The 16,792-nt window shown below is 48.1% G+C and overlaps 6 protein-coding genes across 6 annotated transcripts; 2 read left to right on the top strand and 4 right to left on the bottom strand.

The window, feature by feature from the left end:
• Nucleotides 1-32: 32 nt before the first annotated feature.
• CTRU02_208341 (heterokaryon incompatibility protein) lies at nt 33-2,174 on the bottom strand (the record flags this gene model as incomplete). Its single annotated transcript, XM_036725717.1, has 1 exon — nt 33-2,174. The coding sequence occupies one exon, from the start codon at nt 2,172-2,174 to the stop codon at nt 33-35; it is 2,142 nt and encodes a 713-aa protein (XP_036582431.1).
• Nucleotides 2,175-3,747: 1,573 nt separating this feature from the next.
• On the bottom strand, nt 3,748-4,674 carry CTRU02_208340 (glutamyl endopeptidase; the record flags this gene model as incomplete). Its single annotated transcript, XM_036725718.1, has 1 exon — nt 3,748-4,674. One exon carries the CDS (start codon nt 4,672-4,674, stop codon nt 3,748-3,750), a length of 927 nt encoding a protein of 308 aa, XP_036582432.1.
• Nucleotides 4,675-7,786: 3,112 nt separating this feature from the next.
• On the top strand, nt 7,787-9,222 carry CTRU02_208339 (DUF300 domain-containing protein; the record flags this gene model as incomplete). Its single annotated transcript, XM_036725719.2, has 6 exons — nt 7,787-7,865; nt 7,922-8,069; nt 8,126-8,378; nt 8,431-8,556; nt 8,608-8,757; nt 8,818-9,222. The coding sequence occupies 6 exons, from the start codon at nt 7,787-7,789 to the stop codon at nt 9,220-9,222; spliced, it is 1,161 nt and encodes a 386-aa protein (XP_036582433.2).
• Nucleotides 9,223-9,329: 107 nt separating this feature from the next.
• Nucleotides 9,330-10,657, bottom strand: CTRU02_208338 (mannan endo-1,4-beta-mannosidase C; the record flags this gene model as incomplete). Its single annotated transcript, XM_036725720.1, has 3 exons — nt 9,330-10,037; nt 10,101-10,430; nt 10,487-10,657. The coding sequence occupies 3 exons, from the start codon at nt 10,655-10,657 to the stop codon at nt 9,330-9,332; spliced, it is 1,209 nt and encodes a 402-aa protein (XP_036582434.1).
• A 3,120-nt stretch (nt 10,658-13,777) lies between these two features.
• On the top strand, nt 13,778-14,919 carry CTRU02_208337 (glycosylhydrolase family 61-5; the record flags this gene model as incomplete). Its single annotated transcript, XM_036725721.1, has 3 exons — nt 13,778-13,870; nt 13,926-14,807; nt 14,866-14,919. The coding sequence occupies 3 exons, from the start codon at nt 13,778-13,780 to the stop codon at nt 14,917-14,919; spliced, it is 1,029 nt and encodes a 342-aa protein (XP_036582435.1).
• A 218-nt stretch (nt 14,920-15,137) lies between these two features.
• Nucleotides 15,138-16,186, bottom strand: CTRU02_208336 (oxidoreductase YhdF; the record flags this gene model as incomplete). The annotated part of the gene is made up of 4 exons (XM_036725722.2): nt 15,138-15,474; nt 15,527-15,892; nt 15,942-16,061; nt 16,110-16,186. The coding sequence occupies 4 exons, from the start codon at nt 16,184-16,186 to the stop codon at nt 15,138-15,140; spliced, it is 900 nt and encodes a 299-aa protein (XP_036582436.2).
• Nucleotides 16,187-16,792: the final 606 nt, after the last annotated feature.

Here is a 16,792-nt window from a genome sequence, read left to right as displayed (position 1 = left end):
GTTTGAGTATCCCCGAAGAAAAGCCTTCCTGATCAGGCCAGTCTCACAAAATACCAATTGAGTTCACCCATAATATCCGGATTGGTTCGAATACTTACCCTAGGGTACGTAGTCTCCAAGTACCCGAGCCTAGTGAGCAGTCGCTGTTCGCTTGTCGAGGTCTTGGAAACCTCTTCTTCGTACACGGTGATTTCTGATTTGCCCTTCATCTGCTTGAAGACCAACCCGACATCAATGTGCTCCTCCAGATCCCATGCACGTGCATCATAGTGATGCCAGACCATGTAGAGTACATTAACCGACGATCCGACTGGAAACTCCTCTACGCAGTCGGGTCTAAAATCATACACCTCCTCATCAGAAAACCTGCCGACTTTGTCTAGAGTAACCTCGAATTTGGTCACCCCATCTTTGTTCTGTGTGGCTTTCACGACACCCTTTCTCAAATCCCCCTTCATCTCGATGGCGTGGTATCTTCGAGCCTTCCATGCAACGAAAGGGAGCGGTTGATCAAACGCGGTCCCCATGCCAACTTGCATTTGGGGCTTGATCATAGTCAGTGGCAACATCGGCATCCGCCGATACACGTCATTGATGATTCTTCCGTTTCGGGTCGAAGCCCAAGACCAGGTAGGTACGAGCCAGGTTTCTGGTCTAGCACCTGGCGGTCCTTTTGGGTCGACGTACCACAGCATTTCCAAATCGGAAAAATGCCAGAATAGGCCGAAAGATGATCGAAGATGTGACCACCTCTGCGCAACTGTTGAAATGCCGTTCATTGCCAGAAACTTGTCGGATCCATAAGTAAGAGACAAAGGGGAGTATACGGATATAAAACGCCACCAAGTCTGAAGAAAACGATAATAGATTTGTCGAGGCCTGTTGAGGTTGGTCACAAAGACCATAAAGTCCCCGAACGGATCGGAACCATCTTCGTTTGGTCCTTCTGGATGCATAGAATAGGCCTTCGATTGGCGACCACCTTCGAGGAATATAGAGAGGTTATGCGCATGGCCCGGTAAGCCCCCTCCTTGGTATGCTGGATACCCGTCGCTATCGTAAGCCACATCATCTTCAACCTCTGTCTGATCAACTGCATCAGTGCTCTCGGCATCGGGCGAGTTCGAGTAGTCCACTAATTCCTTTTTTCTTTTGCCCTCTTGGTCTTGGTTAAAGTCTGATGCGACCTCCGATTCTCCCTTGTCTCCTTGCTCTGATGCCATGTCATTACTGTCAACATCTTCGTCTTGTTGGCGGACCCCACCGTCCGTTTCACCCTCGCCATCGCTAGATTCAGCAATAGACTCCTCACTGCTCTGATCGCTATCGCTGCTTTGACTTTGTGACTTCGGCTCGGGCGCCGGCATACGCCAATCTCTAAAGAACGTGAAAATGTCTTTTGGATGCGTGGGGATCTCATCGGCATGATCTGTCCGTCGCTCCTTAAGCTCCGGGTGTTCAAGGGAGGCATCGCACTTACGACACTCCCAGCTCACGGATCCCGATGTGAACATGAGCGATCGCGGCGAGATCATCCTTTCCTGGCAAACCCAGGCTCGAGAGTCCAGCACACCGACGCTTTTATGCTCTGGGGTTTGGTTGACAAGGCCAGCGTCACTGTCTAGACCGTCCATTGCGGCGATAGTACAGACTGCGTTGTCATAAATAATAGCCATGCGCTGTGCCTCACGCTTCCAATCTTCTTTATCATCTTGAATGATACATAGCGAGTCGACCCAAATGTGAGAGAAACCCAACCCACGCGTGACGTGGACTGCGTCACGAAAAGTGGCTGGAAGTTGCGATGTAAGAATTCCATTCTGAACCATATCATCCAGATTCTGTCTCTCTGTGCAGCATGTCTCCCCTGTGCCCCATCTATGGCTCAGGGCTACGTACTGCGTGTCTGCGCTGAGTGACTCCGATAGGGCTAGGCGGACTCTATCCTCGCCTTCGGTCGTTGGATGAAGAGAGAATGTAAGCAACCGTGTTGCCATAAGTCCTTCACCTTCCAGATCCGATATTAGGAGACTGTTGTCCGTGCAGAATACGGTGCTGTGCCTGGCCTTCTTGTCGCATGATGGGTGTTTGGCGATGCATTCCGTCAACCATTTTGAGGCTGGCGGGATAGTTTTCAATAGAAACTCGTTTGTTGGCGATGGTGCATCCTCCATTGTAGAAGTCAAAGGAGATATGAAAGTGCTACAAGTAATATCAGGTCAGATGGTATTGCAGCAATAATCTTTTGTTGTCCCTAGACCTCATTGGAGGAAATGTCGTGGGTCAGCGCAATCTGTTAACTGAATTTTAACGGGGTATGCCATCTTCTATAGATGGTGCCAACTAAAAGCTGCAGCAAGAATGCCTTGGCTAATTCCTGATTGAAAAGTCTAGGCCTAGGCAGCAGTATTGCCTGCAACTCCATGTCGAATCAATTGGAGCATTAGCAAGCGCTAACGGCGGGCCCAGCGGTTGCCTTCTAAAAGTGGTTAGAGTGGTAAGGCATAAAAGTCGAGCCTTCAGTAAGGTATGAAATGTGGAAAAAGCAAGGATGCATTAGTAGCTCCCAGTTGCCTAATTAGTGGAAGGCAGTTGGGTCCGTCATTCGGATCTCCAGTTACTATTGAGAGGCATTATTTGCAATGTCATTTCTGCAGCCAATGGTAGCATTTATGTAGAGTCTTTCAGTTAATTCTTGAGAGCTGCTAACCCGTAAGACAAGTCTAGTCCTAACTAGATAGACACCACATAGAGACAAATTTATAACGGATGTAGAGCAAAGTATTAGCATTTAACAGTACCTTTGGGAGACCTGGGCCTGCATATTTCAAGAATAGGACTAAACTAAGATTGCACCAAATCAGTAAGTGCTGACCCAGGTTATATTTGGCCGACCCAGACAAACATCGATGTTTCGTTTACTGGTATCAATATGCAGCCATAACGGGCTAGATAATGCTACATCTCTAGCTACGCATCTATCTTCATACTTCAGCGGAAGACAGCAGCTGGAGAGAAATAGAGAATGAAAACGTTATGATGTACTGTCCCAGCGTGTATGAGCTAAAGTAAAGTATAAGGTGTATAGGTGCCAAGTCCATACTCAAATTGAGGTGAACTATCTTTCAAGCTGGCTACGTCAACCCGCCAATGGAGCACTTCTTGGTCAAAGCGAAAGTGTGTCTGGAGTCATTAGATGTACAACTAAATAATTAATTGAGAGATTGTTACGATACAAAGTAAGAATAAACAAAGACAGAAGATAGACCAATCAACGAAGGCAGCCTGAGCAACTTGAGGATGATTCGAAGACAACTAGTATCTTCTGGCAGACTGAGTTATTATGTAACATGTTTGCCTGAGTTGCAACCCAGCTCATCTGATTTAACCATGATATTAAACAACAGTTAGTTGCATAAGCTTATGACACGAATTGTCTACGACAACAGCTTTTGGTTGCACAACCGAGGTATCTACTATTTAGCAGTATGAATGCTAATAGTGGTATTGTGATCAGTTACTATGATTTAAGGGAGTCCTCTTCTAGACTGTCATTTATGACTTGTATTCATCAGTTATCTAAGTAATGTGATAGACTCGTCTAAACTTTGTTTCTTCATATATAGGTTTCAAGACTTATTGAAGAAAAAATACTTTCAATGCCCCACCCCATCTTTACCACCATGGCTAAGGTAGATGAGGCATTGCTATTTCAGCCAGACAAACCATATCTTCAGAAGTATTTTCTTAGTTCGGGTAGTCTTTCAGCAAGTTTCCATAGGCGTTGAGGAACGATTGGCCTCCTGCGACGACGCCCAAAGTGTCGCTACCTCCAACGTGAATGCCGTAGAGGTAGCGGTTTCCGTTCTCGTTAATCCAGAAAGGACCACCCGACTGGCCACCAATAGAATCGGTATCAGTAACGACGGGTGATCCTCTGTCGCACCCTGTCGCAGCAGAAGCGGTGATACCCTCCTGGCGGTAAGGCCTCCTGCCGCCCTTGTCCTGAGGGTATCCATAATGGAAGAACATGGCGCGGTTCAGTTGGTTGTCCGGGTTTACAATCTTCAGTCCGAGCCAACCGTTGGCCGTGCCGGCCTTCTCAGCAAGGACGAAAATAGCCCAATCATAGGCATTAGCGCACCATCCGGTCTGGCCATATTCGGCATGGACAATGAGAGAAACAGGATAGCCTCCGTATGGCTCACCGTTGTCGTAGGCAGGCTGGAAGCGGGCACTCACGCCGCTTGCGGGGATGCAGTGGCGAGCGGTTGCCACGTGACGTGAACCGATTAGAGCACCACTGCACCAAAGACCGTTGGAGAACTCAATCCTTCCCATGGCACGGTAGGGATATTCTTTATTCGTCCAAAGCACCCGGTTGTCTGGGCCAATGATACCACGCTTAGAGGACTCGCTAGGCCCAGGGAAAGGCGGGGCAAACTCGGTGATGTTGCTGTCTTGGAGCTCGGAGAGGCTGACACTGACAACTTCAGGAACAATTTCGGGGCTTCCTCTGGCTTTCAGAGAAGGAACTGGAGTAGCATCGAAGCCAATAAGTGGCAGAATGTCGTTGGGTGGCGAACTCGCGTCTTCAGGCGTGGGAACACCGAAGGCTAGGGGACTGAGGCATAGGGCGGCAACGGCCGCAACTCCGTTGAGACGAAACATCATGAGGCTGTGACTGGGAAGCACAGTTAGGTTGAAGGATGTGATTGCTGAGCTTCTGGTTTGTCCTGGCTTGATCCTCTCCCATGATCAGACTCGGGCTTCCTTTCGGTCTTTATACTTTTTCTCTCTTCCTAAAGATCACAGATACACTGTCAGGCTTCAATTGGTTGCCGCCTGCGTAGGAGTGCATTGGCTGTTTGGAAAGAAATGCTACCTTCAATACGCAGGATTCTGCACTCAGTGTTGCTGCCAGCATTGTGAACTGTACCGTTGAGGAAATACCAAGACTTTGGGATGCTGGCCTTGTAGTTGCCTAGTCAGGATATAAGACCTTATTAGGTATAGGTGTAGGGTATATGCTCTTGATTTGCAGTAGAGGAATCGCAAAATGTCCGGACCGACCAATCGCAGTTCTGAAGCCCCCAAACCTGACTGCAAATTAATGATAGAGGGAAGAGGCTACTTTGCGCATTGAAGGAAGCGGCGTAACAGCGTGCTTTTCAAAGACTTCGTGCAATCCCATCGTTCTCTCATGCAATTGGCGACATCGCATAACCTCGCTTTAAATGGTTTAGACACTAAGATTAAGTCGGGATAAATACTACGTTCGTCTCAGGCAGTCAGATGAACCCTTGAAACCCTGTGATGCTATTCGCTCGTGCTTATTATGCCAAGCTCAGCATTTAGGCACATCGAAAGGTAAGTATGCCAAGCCTGCAAGTTGCGTGATTCAGGTACCATTTTCATAGGGGTATCGTTCGAAGGATTCTCAGGCACCTGCGAATACGCCTGAGTAGTTCAGTGCCATTTACAACCCCATCTTTCATGTTCGTCCGTACACATTTGCATTTCAATTTCAGCTGTTGTTGACAGGTCATTGTTCAGAGTTTGACATCAAGCAAACCCTCACCAAACTATCAAGCATTTAATATCCTGCTAGTTGCCACGATCGTGCGTCATATGGCCTCCTATCATATCAAATTTATTTGATGCTGTCGGCCCAATATCAACAGAAGTGCACGGCAGATGCGCACATTTCTTGGGAATGTGGCTGTATCCGATCACGAATGATAGCGGGTACCACCCTGAACTTAAGGCCCGCCCTTGACATGGAGCCCCTGCCACTACCACTTGCCATCCATGTTCCGACCACCAACCGGATGTGAATAACCAAATTCATGGGTGAGGAAGAAAGTTTACGACCTAGAAATGGCTAGTATCTCCCTTTCCCATAAGTGAGAACTGACCTATTGTCAGTCTTCTCTAGATTCATTATATTCACTGAGTAGGCCGAGGCCAACGCATCCCGAAATCCATCGCTCCTTCGTCGAGTGATGAGGAGGTTGTATTGCATCCGTAATTATTGGAATTTCGTAATCATCGTCCTAGAAGCATAATTCCAGGACCAAATGCGCAAGTTTCACGAAAGATGCGTCCCTCCTTAACGCTCAGTCCTTTACCCGCGTTTCCCAGAAATTCATGTACTCGGCTGATCAACAAAAGACTCAGCTACCCTGTGGTTGGTTACTCACTACAGGGGTATGTACTGCAGCCAGTTCGTGCACACGATGGGATAATGCCACTGGACGGACGGAAAAAGGGACTTTGGATCTCACGTCAGCTGGCCTACCCCATGTAGAAGGGAAAAATGAAAGATCTCCGTACAGCGGCACATGTGAAGCATAAGCAATATTTCTCCTAATGTCGAGCCAGTGTATCTGATGATTTCAATGTCAAAGCCTCCATGAAAGTACAAATAAAGGATAACATATCGCCCAGTTGTGCGGTTTAACAGGTTTGATGGCAGTCCACCCAGCACAAAGAATAAATGGCTATGGACTCACCACGCACTTAAGACATTGCTCGGTGGCCGAAATCACGGAACTATGGTCTCTCGAAATGCCAGCATGCCCTTTGCGTTCGAAGCCGATATCGGTCGTGCGACCGGGTAACATTCCTAGAGCATGCACATAGCGCCTGAGAGGAGCTCATGGCGAGTCCGACAGAGGATAACTCAAGATTCCGATGTAGATATTGGAAATATTCTATTAATTTAACGTCATCATTGGAAAATCGCTGCACTCCTCATGAGTCGCAGCAATAAACATGTGGACCAAACATGCACCCAGTAGCCACTTCTGATTTGAAGATCTAAATGTTCGTCCAGATTATTCCCCGGAATCACCGACAACACAACGCAGGACGTTGTCAGCGGCTTGCCAAGCCCTCAAATGGCGGTTCGCCCGATCATGGATCGGCACGCACCAGCCGCTTACCCCCATGCAATACGCCTTATTTGGCTGTAAAGCCACGTCTGGGTACACGCAATTCTCGACATCTCTGGCAATGTGACGGTGCGATAACTGCCAAAGATGCGCTAATGCAGGTGGGAGAGAATCAAGCATTCCAACGGCTTTGGTACCCCGCTTGGCGAGAGACACCTCTTCAGGCATCTCATAGGTAAAATATCAGTTTTGGATCTCAGCCGAGATAAACATGATTCTCGAAGTAATGTCTTGAACTTCTACAGTGACAAACGTAATCAAGTCACTAACCAGTCATCTATGCTACTCGTGGTGGACTTTGATTCATGTTAGTATCTTAGTGGCATACGACGATCTGGTTCCCTCTTGAAGCAAGTTGGGTCCTATCAAACTGACAAAACGTTTGTGAAGAAAATGAGGATCAAGCTAGGCATCCACTAACGTCCCGAGATGGAGACGGTGAAGCTTGTTTTATATTAGCGCATTACTGCGCCTTATCAGCACGGCAGTTTTGAGCCGAGTGAACCACCATTTCCGTTTCGGGCCACTTACCAACCCCAATCCGCCAATGAGCCATGGTATGCTTCGGGCAAGCCTAGCCCAGCCACTGGCTCAAAGCCGACGATACAAACGCTCTGCTCCCGACGATACAGGGCAGTGCTTAGCCGGTTGCGAGAGCGAACTGGATGGCTGATTGGTTCCTTTATGTGGCATGGGAAGCTCATCGAGCGGGGAGAGCTGAACCGCCTGCCTGGGAAAGATAAATAGGCTTTGCCTCCTTTGACAGCTGGATGATAAACCAAGGTCAAACAACAGAGCACGATACAATACAACATAAGCAAACTATTACGATGGGAGTACTTCTCGAGATCAGAGCTGCTCAAAACAGCACAGACAAGAATGCTTGTCCCATCGAGTCATTTGACGAAAGTGAGTAGGGAAGTCAGGCAACGTGTTCAGCGTTCGTTAGAACTGACAGGGTCCAGATGCCTCGCAGCCTTTTATAGGAAGCTTGTCTTTCTATCATTTCAACATGATTCTGTCTGGCAGTTTTGCTGCAGCAGCATGTCTTGTTATCTTCGCTCTTATGTTCTTGCATGCCACGCACTTTAGCAAGGCAAACGAACAAGTCAAGTAGGATTATTCTCCAGAATTCCATCCACTCTGTCTACAAGTTCTAACAAACGCAGAATTCTCCGGATATCCCTGATCATTCCATTTTGGTCAATCATCTCCTTTCTTACAGTATGCTTTCCAGCTGCCGAAGTTTATCTGCACCCTTGGCTCGAGCTCGTGCAGGCGATATGTCTCGGAACCTTTTTTCTTTTGCTGTGTGAATTCGTTTCCCCTAGTAAGCAACACAGAGATGTCTTCTTCGCCGCCCTTACTGTAAAGGATAAGAAGTCGGCTACGGGGACTCAAAACGGATTGCAGTGGCTTCAGGTACGTTGATTATCACATGTACTTTCAAGTCTTTAATCTAATACACCATTAGAGAATGTGGCTCTCAGTTTTCCAGTACCCCGTGGTAGCCTTGTTCGTCGCTATCTTGACGACAATAACACAGGCCGCAGGGGTTTACTGTCAATTCGCCAGTAAAGCGCATTTTGCCAAGCTTTGGGTATGTTTTGTGCCACACAATTGGCTCGTTATCACAGCTAACAGATATAAGCTTTCCATTATCAGCAACGCCTCTCTCACTGTTGCCCTTATGACGGTTGTAAGATTGTACATGACATTGAAATCCGAGCTTGCGCATCACCAGCCGCTCGCCAAGTTTTTGTCATTCAAATTGGTTGTCACCCTGACCTTTCTCGAGACCGTGAGTCCAACGCTCCAATCAACTCAAGTCATTAGTCATATGCTAACATACATCTGGTAGATCATCTTCTGGATTCTTCGTGATAACGGAGTTTTGAACCCAACCTCGGTGATGACTTGGGCAGATCTCAACATTGGCATCCCATCAATGCTCATCTGTATCGAGATGCTGCCATTGTCGATATTCTTCCACTACGCCTATTCATACCGGCCTTATGTAATTGGTGGTGGCAATGCTCGTCGTCCGCTTGCTGGTGATGTCGAAGCATACGACCCCCAAACGTACTCTGGCGGCCCTCTCGGAGTCTGGGCACTGATTGAAATGTGGAACCCTATGGAGATTGTCGAGGCCGTCAAATTTGGATGGCAAATGAAGGCAGAGCAAAGAAGGCAAAGAAGTGCCCAAAAAGGCATTTCATTGGCAGGAAATCAACAAGAAGACGTCAACCGAAGCGAAAGTCAGTAAACGGGGATGATTATTGAGCAGAAAGTTGTGTTTTTCATAGAGAAGATTAGGATATGTATCTGTACTACACTATTACGTTTGTCTATTAATGACGAAACATAAACTATTTAGAGCGCATTGACCTTAGCGGCGTGTTCATAGATGAGCGGCTTGGCCTCAGCATCATCCAAGTAGATTGTGAAGCCATCGTTATGGTTGCGCCCATAAGAGTAGTTGGAGTATCCGTACTGCCAGTACATATCGGGCATCTCCTCCTCGAGGGAGATTGCCTGCCACTTGCCAAGAACCTCCGTGCGAGGGGTGTTGTTCACGATACCGAGGAACTCAAGGCGTTTGTCGGGTGTCAACCAGCCGTACTCCTCGTGCACAACAGGCTTGCCAACCTTGCGGCCAGACGCCGCGTGGTCTCGGATCCACTGCTCCGTCCATTCGACCGTCTTGCTCCACCAATCGGGATACGAATGGAAGGTGCCGAAGTCGATGTTGGGCAAAGCCAACTCGTGGTCGAAATCGCTGCCGTCAGCACCGTTGTAGGCCCAGTCGTCAGACTCGATGTTGAAGCCACCCTCACCACCCCAAGTAACAAGGTGATGCTTATCGAGACTCTTGACATAGGCGCTCATTTCTTCGATCCAAGCACCGAGACGCTCAGGAGTGCAGTCGTTGCTTCGGGGCAGGTTGCGCTTGCCGTCAGCGCCACAGCGAGGCTCGTTACCAAGTTCCCAAGCCATGATGGCTGGTGAATCCTTGTAGCGAGTAACCATCTCCTTGACGTAGCGCTTGAAGGCATCCTTGATCCTAGGGACGTGGTAGAACTATAATAGCCATGAGTTAGTTCAACTAGTTAATCATCGAGTTATTCTACTGGGCTTGCTCACGTCGTCATGGTACTTTCCACCCAGGTTGACGGTGTAAACGTCCATTCCACCATAGTCGGCCCAGTTGTTGGTGAGAGCAACAATCAACTTGATGCCGACTTTCGTGGCAGCGTTGACGACTTTGTCGAATGCCTCAATGTTGATGACAGAGGTGCCATTGTCGTACCATCTCTGAAAGATGATGTCGGTCGCACCCGCACCCTCGCCACCATACTGCGGAAGGCCGTCAGGGTTGTAAGTGACGTTCTTGTCGTTGAAGCCCCAGGTACGGAAAACCTTCAGGCCAGCTTCCTTCGCGGCAGTAAGACCAGCTTCGACATCAGCTTGGTTCTATCGGGTGTTGTCAGTTCCAAACATGCTTCAATTCGCCAATTGGGCTCACATACGTTGTCGAAGGGGAAGTAGTAGGCATTGCTACCTGCGAAATTGAAATCCTCGCCGTCGAGCTGAAACTTGTTGCCCTTGACCGTCACGTAGCCCTTCCTCACACAGGGGACTGCGGCAATCCCGCTGGCCAGGAGGCCAATTGACAGCAAACCGGACAATTTGGGTAGCATTGTGAATGACGGTCGGATGCTTCAGTTTTCCTCAACTTTCCCATCCAACGCGACTGCAACTCACATGTCGGTGGCCGTGGTCGGCCGCCATATTTATTGTAGCTCACCAACGGTTGCATTCCCCGGACCATTGAGTGGGAACTCGTCCCAAATTGATCACGGAGGTCGTTGGACCGTCTGCCATGAGAAAATCCCCAAGAAATTGGAGATGCCAAGCTACGAGTCAGGGCGCCATCCCTCTTTCATCGCGGAGCGTGCTCGCCCGAAAGTTGGGGTCTCACCAATCGGAAGAGTTCTGGCGAATTGGAGGCATCGAGAAACATTTACTGGGGGCGATCGTACCTGATATGACTACCACTCTAACTTCTAGGACCACTTTTGACGAACTCATTTTATGCCGCATCATGTTCATTCCTACCCTCTCGCGGAGCATCCATGAGTGTAATGATGTCATTTACAAAGGAAGGGAGATTCAACTTATGGGGATGCTGAATTGAATTGCAATCTCCACATGGTGACTGTTCGGAGAATTGCCTGGTCAATGTCTGCGCATACTCATGGAAATTCATACACATCCGGAGGTGAGGTGACGGTTACTCCAGGGGTGCTCTAACCGACGGGATGAGTTGCCTGTTCAACCGATGGCTGTCTATTTCCAGCTTGCCGGACGCTTGGTCTTATTCTCCTCACCAAAAACCCCAACCTCCAAGTTCTTTCAGCAGCCACTCATAAGCTGCCGTATCTGAACGGACGGCTGTCAGTATCCTTGAGCCGTTTCCCAGACCCCAGTTTACCCGTGGGCTGATCATGCTACTGTTCTCTGTTATTATGGGTTCGCGCGGGGTATGTATTTGTCGGACCACCGTACGACCGATCCGATAGAGCTAGGTTCTAGCTGCAAAGTTAACAGAAATGATGAAGCTGATATTTCTGCGTGGGGTCAACAAACATCTGGGAAGACCTCAGGTGGACTGATTTTTGTTAAATTAGCTTCCATATATTGAAATGCATACCTCGCAGATAGAATATGCTATCGACTTACAATGTGACTATTTTTGTTGCTGATGCAGATTTCTTTTTTTAAGTAGATCACAACTATGTTTTACCTCTTGACTGCGAACTCCGGGATTATGTTATTTGCCATCCTATCGATGCCTCAGTTCACCTCACAGAAACTCTCTGCCAGATTTCGGAGTAGTTGCCGACTAGCCAGGGCGACGCCACAGGCAGTGCGGGGTAAGCCCCGTTGTTGCGGGGTAGCTTTTAGGACTAGAGTCTGGAGCACTCTGCACCGAGGTTCGAATGAGCCGTTATTTGCCAGGTCTTCGGCAAAAAATCCTAGTTATGAAGGTAGTATTTTCCACGAATGTGGAGTTCCTAGCAGAGTCTCATAGTGCAACATGAGCTTCTGAATAGCTGCTGTCACACTTACTCGCTTAAATCTGCAATTACATAAGGAGATCTAGGGCAATGACTAAGAAAATTAAAAAGAGAAACGGACCAGGTCCTTCATCATGCCTCGAGAGAGAATCGAACTCTCGATCTCCTCATTACTAGTGAGGCGCTTTACCACTGAGCCATCAAGGCGGATTGAACGTTTTGTTTTTTTGATAACCTATAATGGGAAAGGGTGGGCCTCGAGAAGAACAACCCACCAGTATTCAAACATGTCATGCTGTTGTGAAATACCGAGCGTCTATTATAGCACTAAATTAGTAGGTAAATCGATTTTGTTTGATCCCCGATAAAGCATAGTAGTTATACTTTTGGTGAACCCGTTCTTCATGCAAGCGAGCCATTCGGCACCAATGTGGGCCGCAAACTCTATGTTGACTTTGTGGCAAAAGTGTCGGGCATCCAGTACTCCCAGCATGTATTTGAACTGTTCTCATTTTTTCTTTAGGTACTTCTTCAGAACTTAGTAATTCGTCTGTCTTTGATTTTACTTCACAAGAAAGTTGCATGTATATGGCCAAGCTATGCTGTCGTCGCTCAAAATTACCTTAAGCGTACCTGGGTAGTGGAGCAGGCCACGATGGAACCAAGTCAAGGGTAATTGGCACTTATTCCTAGTTCATCATGCAAAGGTTTTATCTTCTTGTTTTCTTATCAATGTGAAGTCGTGGTCACTCTCTGTTACTAGGAATGATTTAGCTTAGGAAAGAACCTAGCGGACTGAAACATCCTGACTAGGTAACCAAAGAGCAATGTAAAAATGTGTAGATTATTTTGAAGTTGTACCATTCAATCCAAACTCCAAACATTATCTTTGAGATCGAATGGTACAATTGTTTCACACTGGTCATACACCCAAGCTCTGTAGAATTTCATGCAATACCAGTTCCCGAAGCCGTCGTAGAAAGAATGCTGTAGTTAGACAAACGTGGTTAGAGTGGTGCCACGTGTATGACACACACCCTCCTATCATCTGATGGGCCGGTTTGGTCAGATAACCGTGCAAAGGGTTTATCGCCAACCTCTGTATTCATTGTTTTATGACATTGTGGTTCCTGTGAAGAAATATTATCTAGACGATTGCGAAACAGTGCAACGGAGCTATTGTCTCAGCGGTGCGCTCAACAGAACGACGGCTTGTGTCTGAAGAGGGTATCGCACCTGTTTTGATGTTTCTTACTTGGAGTCCTTCTTCCTTGATCATACCGGAGCGTGGGTAGCAGTTCCCGTATCGGGCGCAACTTCCACGGGCTATGCCCTCCGTGATCCTGCGTCCTAGCCGAAATCCACCAATGATCTACCGAAACTAGCAAACTGCCGCTTACCCCCATCTTTGAAAGTCTGGGGAAATGCTGGGGTTAATTCGTTATATTATGATGCCTGGCCTGTGATGGGTGGCTTGCTTGTTCACGAGGGTATAGACTTCATTTACAGCAAACAGCTCACTCGTCGAGTTGATGTACCAAGGTGACTTCGAATCCATGCCAAGGAGACTTTCAATTTACATAGATGAAAGTCATTTGATCAATAAAGAATCAATCCTTCAGAGCCAGACTTTGGCAAATGTTATAAATTGAGCAAAGACGTCTGGGTATAATTGTAATTTATCATGGGCAGCCGATCACCGCACACACTTTACCAGTCCCAAATCAAAACTTACTCGCCATGAAAGCTGCCGTTTTATCCCTGCTCGCGGTCTTAACTCAGAGGGCTGCTACCCATGCAACCTTCCAGGTCCTTTGGGTCGACGGTGTTGATGTAATATACCCCAGGCAGTGCCTTTGGTCTAATGACTAATGTTGACTTCATGCAGTACGGCGCCCAATGTGCTAGATTGCCCCTATCAAACTCGCCTGTTACCGATGTCGCATCAAATGACGTCCGATGCAATGCCAACAGCGGACCAGTCTCCCGGAAGTGCGTTGTAAAGGCTGGTTCGTCAGTTGTGGTGGAGATGCACCAGGTTCGTTTCCAGCTACACAACGGACACTTGTATCTTGAGCAAGACACTAAGATTAAGTCACAGCAACCCAACGACCGATCCTGCGCCCAAGAAGCTATCGGAGGGGCGCACTACGGCCCTGTCTTGGCATACCTGACCAAAGTCTCTGACTCGTCTTCCGCTGATGGGTCTACAGGATGGTTCAAGATTTATCAGGACGGATGGTCTCGCAAAGCCGGCAGCATCAACGGCGACGGCGATAACTGGGGTTCGAAAGACATGAACAACTGCTGTGGCAAGGTTCAGGTCAAAATCCCCTCCGACATTCCCGCTGGAGACTACCTCCTCCGTGCCGAGTCCATCGCACTGCATGCGGCGGGCTCAAGTAGCGGTGCTCAACTCTACCTGACCTGTTTCCAACTTACAATAACTGGAGGTGGAAGTGCATCTCCAGGGACCGTTTCGTTTCCTGGAGCATATAAGGCGTCCGACCCTGGACTGCTCATTGACATCCACCGGTCACTTACAAGTAACTATGTTGTTCCAGGGCCCACAGTCTATGCTGGCGGTTCAACTAAGAGTGCTGGATCTGGATGTGTTGGTTGTGAACAGACTTGCACTGCCGGTGCAGGACCTACGGGGACAGCATCCAGTGTTCCTCAGCCAAGCAGCAGTGGGGGCCTCCCAGGATGTACAGTTGCTAAGTATGCCCAATGTGGCGGCCAAGGCTATACAGGTTGCACTAATTGTGCTGTAAGTAGCCCGGTCATTGAGCATTTCACATCTTCAACCTAGACTGACACTTCCATAGTCCGGCTCGACGTGCCAGGCAGTTTCACCGCCTTTCTATTACCAATGTGGTTAAGGACTTATCGAGGACGGCACTAAGCATTATGATGACTAGGGATACCGCCACGAGAAACTAGGCCTTGAGTCTGTTCTTATTCTTGCAAACTTGACGCGGCACAAATCTCTTCTCTACGGGGTACAATATCACTCTTTCATCTGACTTCGTTTCTCAACGAGTGGTAGATTCATCATTATTTTGTATAGCTCCTGCTAGCTTTTCCTACAATATTGTGCCTAATCGCCCAAGGGGTATGCGTGTAGAACTTGGCCGTAGTACAGTTCCGAGTCCTTTGAAGCCAAAAATACATAACTCGGTGCTATCTCACTGGGCTGTCCGGGTCTGCCGATCTGTGACTTTTTACCAAAGCCTTCCATTTGCTCTGCAGGACGCGAAGCAGGCTGCAGAGGTGTATGAACTGGGCCAGGAGCGACGGCATTTACCCTGATACCCTTCGGCGTAAGATGCTTCGCCAATGACTGAGTGAACGAAGTAATAGCAACCTTTGTAGAGGCGTAGTCAACCATGCTCGCGGTACCCCTGAAGGCTACCGTGGAAGTGGTGTTGATGATGCTGAACAGTTCCGTTAGTGAAATACAAAATTTAGCACGATGGGAAGTCTTACGAAGCGCCCTTTTCCATATGGTGGAGTGCATATTTGGTGATCGCGAACATTTGCAGGATGTTGCTGCGGAATGTGCTCTCGACATTGTCCAGGTCGATTTCCTTGAAATCTTCGCACATGATTTGTTTCGAAGCATTGTTGACAAGCACGTGAATGATGCCAAACTTGTCGACGTGCTGCTGGACAGCCTTTTTGCAGGTTTCGTTGTCCATAAGGTCGCCTGGGATGAGAAGGCATTCCTTTCCCTCTTTCTCTACAAGTCGTTTTGTCTCCTCAGCATCCTCTTGCTCCTCTGGCAAGTATACAATGCTGACGTCCGAACCTTCGCGGGCGAAGAGAACGGCAACGGAGCGACCAATACCGGAACTTATTTGGTTAGCTCGCTCTTGTTCCACGAGAATTGGTAATGACGTACTCTCCGCCAGTGATTAGAGCCTTGTTTCCGCTAAGCTTTCCGGCAGCCTTGTACTCGTGGAACTGCCCTTTACCCTCGAGCTTAGTTGCCTCACTCGTGGGTTGCATATCTTTCTCACGTCTTCTGTGGTCAGCCAGGCGTCTAGCAATGTGCTTTATGTGAACTCACCCAGGAAGGTCCTGGGCCTGCTTCTCAACCACTGGCTTGAAGGCGCCATTTTCCCCGGCATTGGCAGATGAAGACATTCTCACAAGCCCGCGATTGTTCTGTGAAAGAATTACAGGAAAATTACGCGTAAATAATTTGTGACTAGGTCTGATGAGTCTGAACATGCGTTCTCTGTGATTGCCGACCTTTGTAATCACTCAGGTAACGTCGCACACCCACTTCTCGCACACCCCCACATTTCGCACACCCATAAATCGCTCATGTAGAATTTTACCCTCTTCAACATTCTTTAATATCTTCACCACTTTTACAGCGATTATTATAATTCTTTGAATAGTTACTCTTATACGCTTAATGGGCCAGTATACGGAAACAGAAGTCAATCAAGCTCTCAATGCAGTTGCAAGTGGGCAGAGTGTCCGAAAGGCAGCTCATGATGCTGGAATTCCACCATCAACCCTCCAGTCTCGATTAAAGGGTTCACAGGCAAGAAATGTAGCTTTCTCTAGCTTCCAGAAGCTATCTCCAGCACAGGAAAGTCACTTAGCTGAATGGGTGCGTATCCAGGCGGCGTTAGGGCTGCCGCCAACACATCAACAACTCAAGGAATTTGCCCAGCGAATCCTAGACATCAGAGGCACTACCCAGCCACTTGGGAGAAACTGGATTCAGTTCTTTATTAA

The sequence above is a fragment of the Colletotrichum truncatum genome (genome assembly GCF_014235925.2).
Source record: "Colletotrichum truncatum strain CMES1059 chromosome Unknown Contig_0005, whole genome shotgun sequence".
Lineage (NCBI taxonomy): Eukaryota > Fungi > Ascomycota > Sordariomycetes > Glomerellales > Glomerellaceae > Colletotrichum > Colletotrichum truncatum.
Note: the sequence above shows the minus strand (reverse complement) of the source record. Positions and strands in the feature narration are given on the sequence as shown.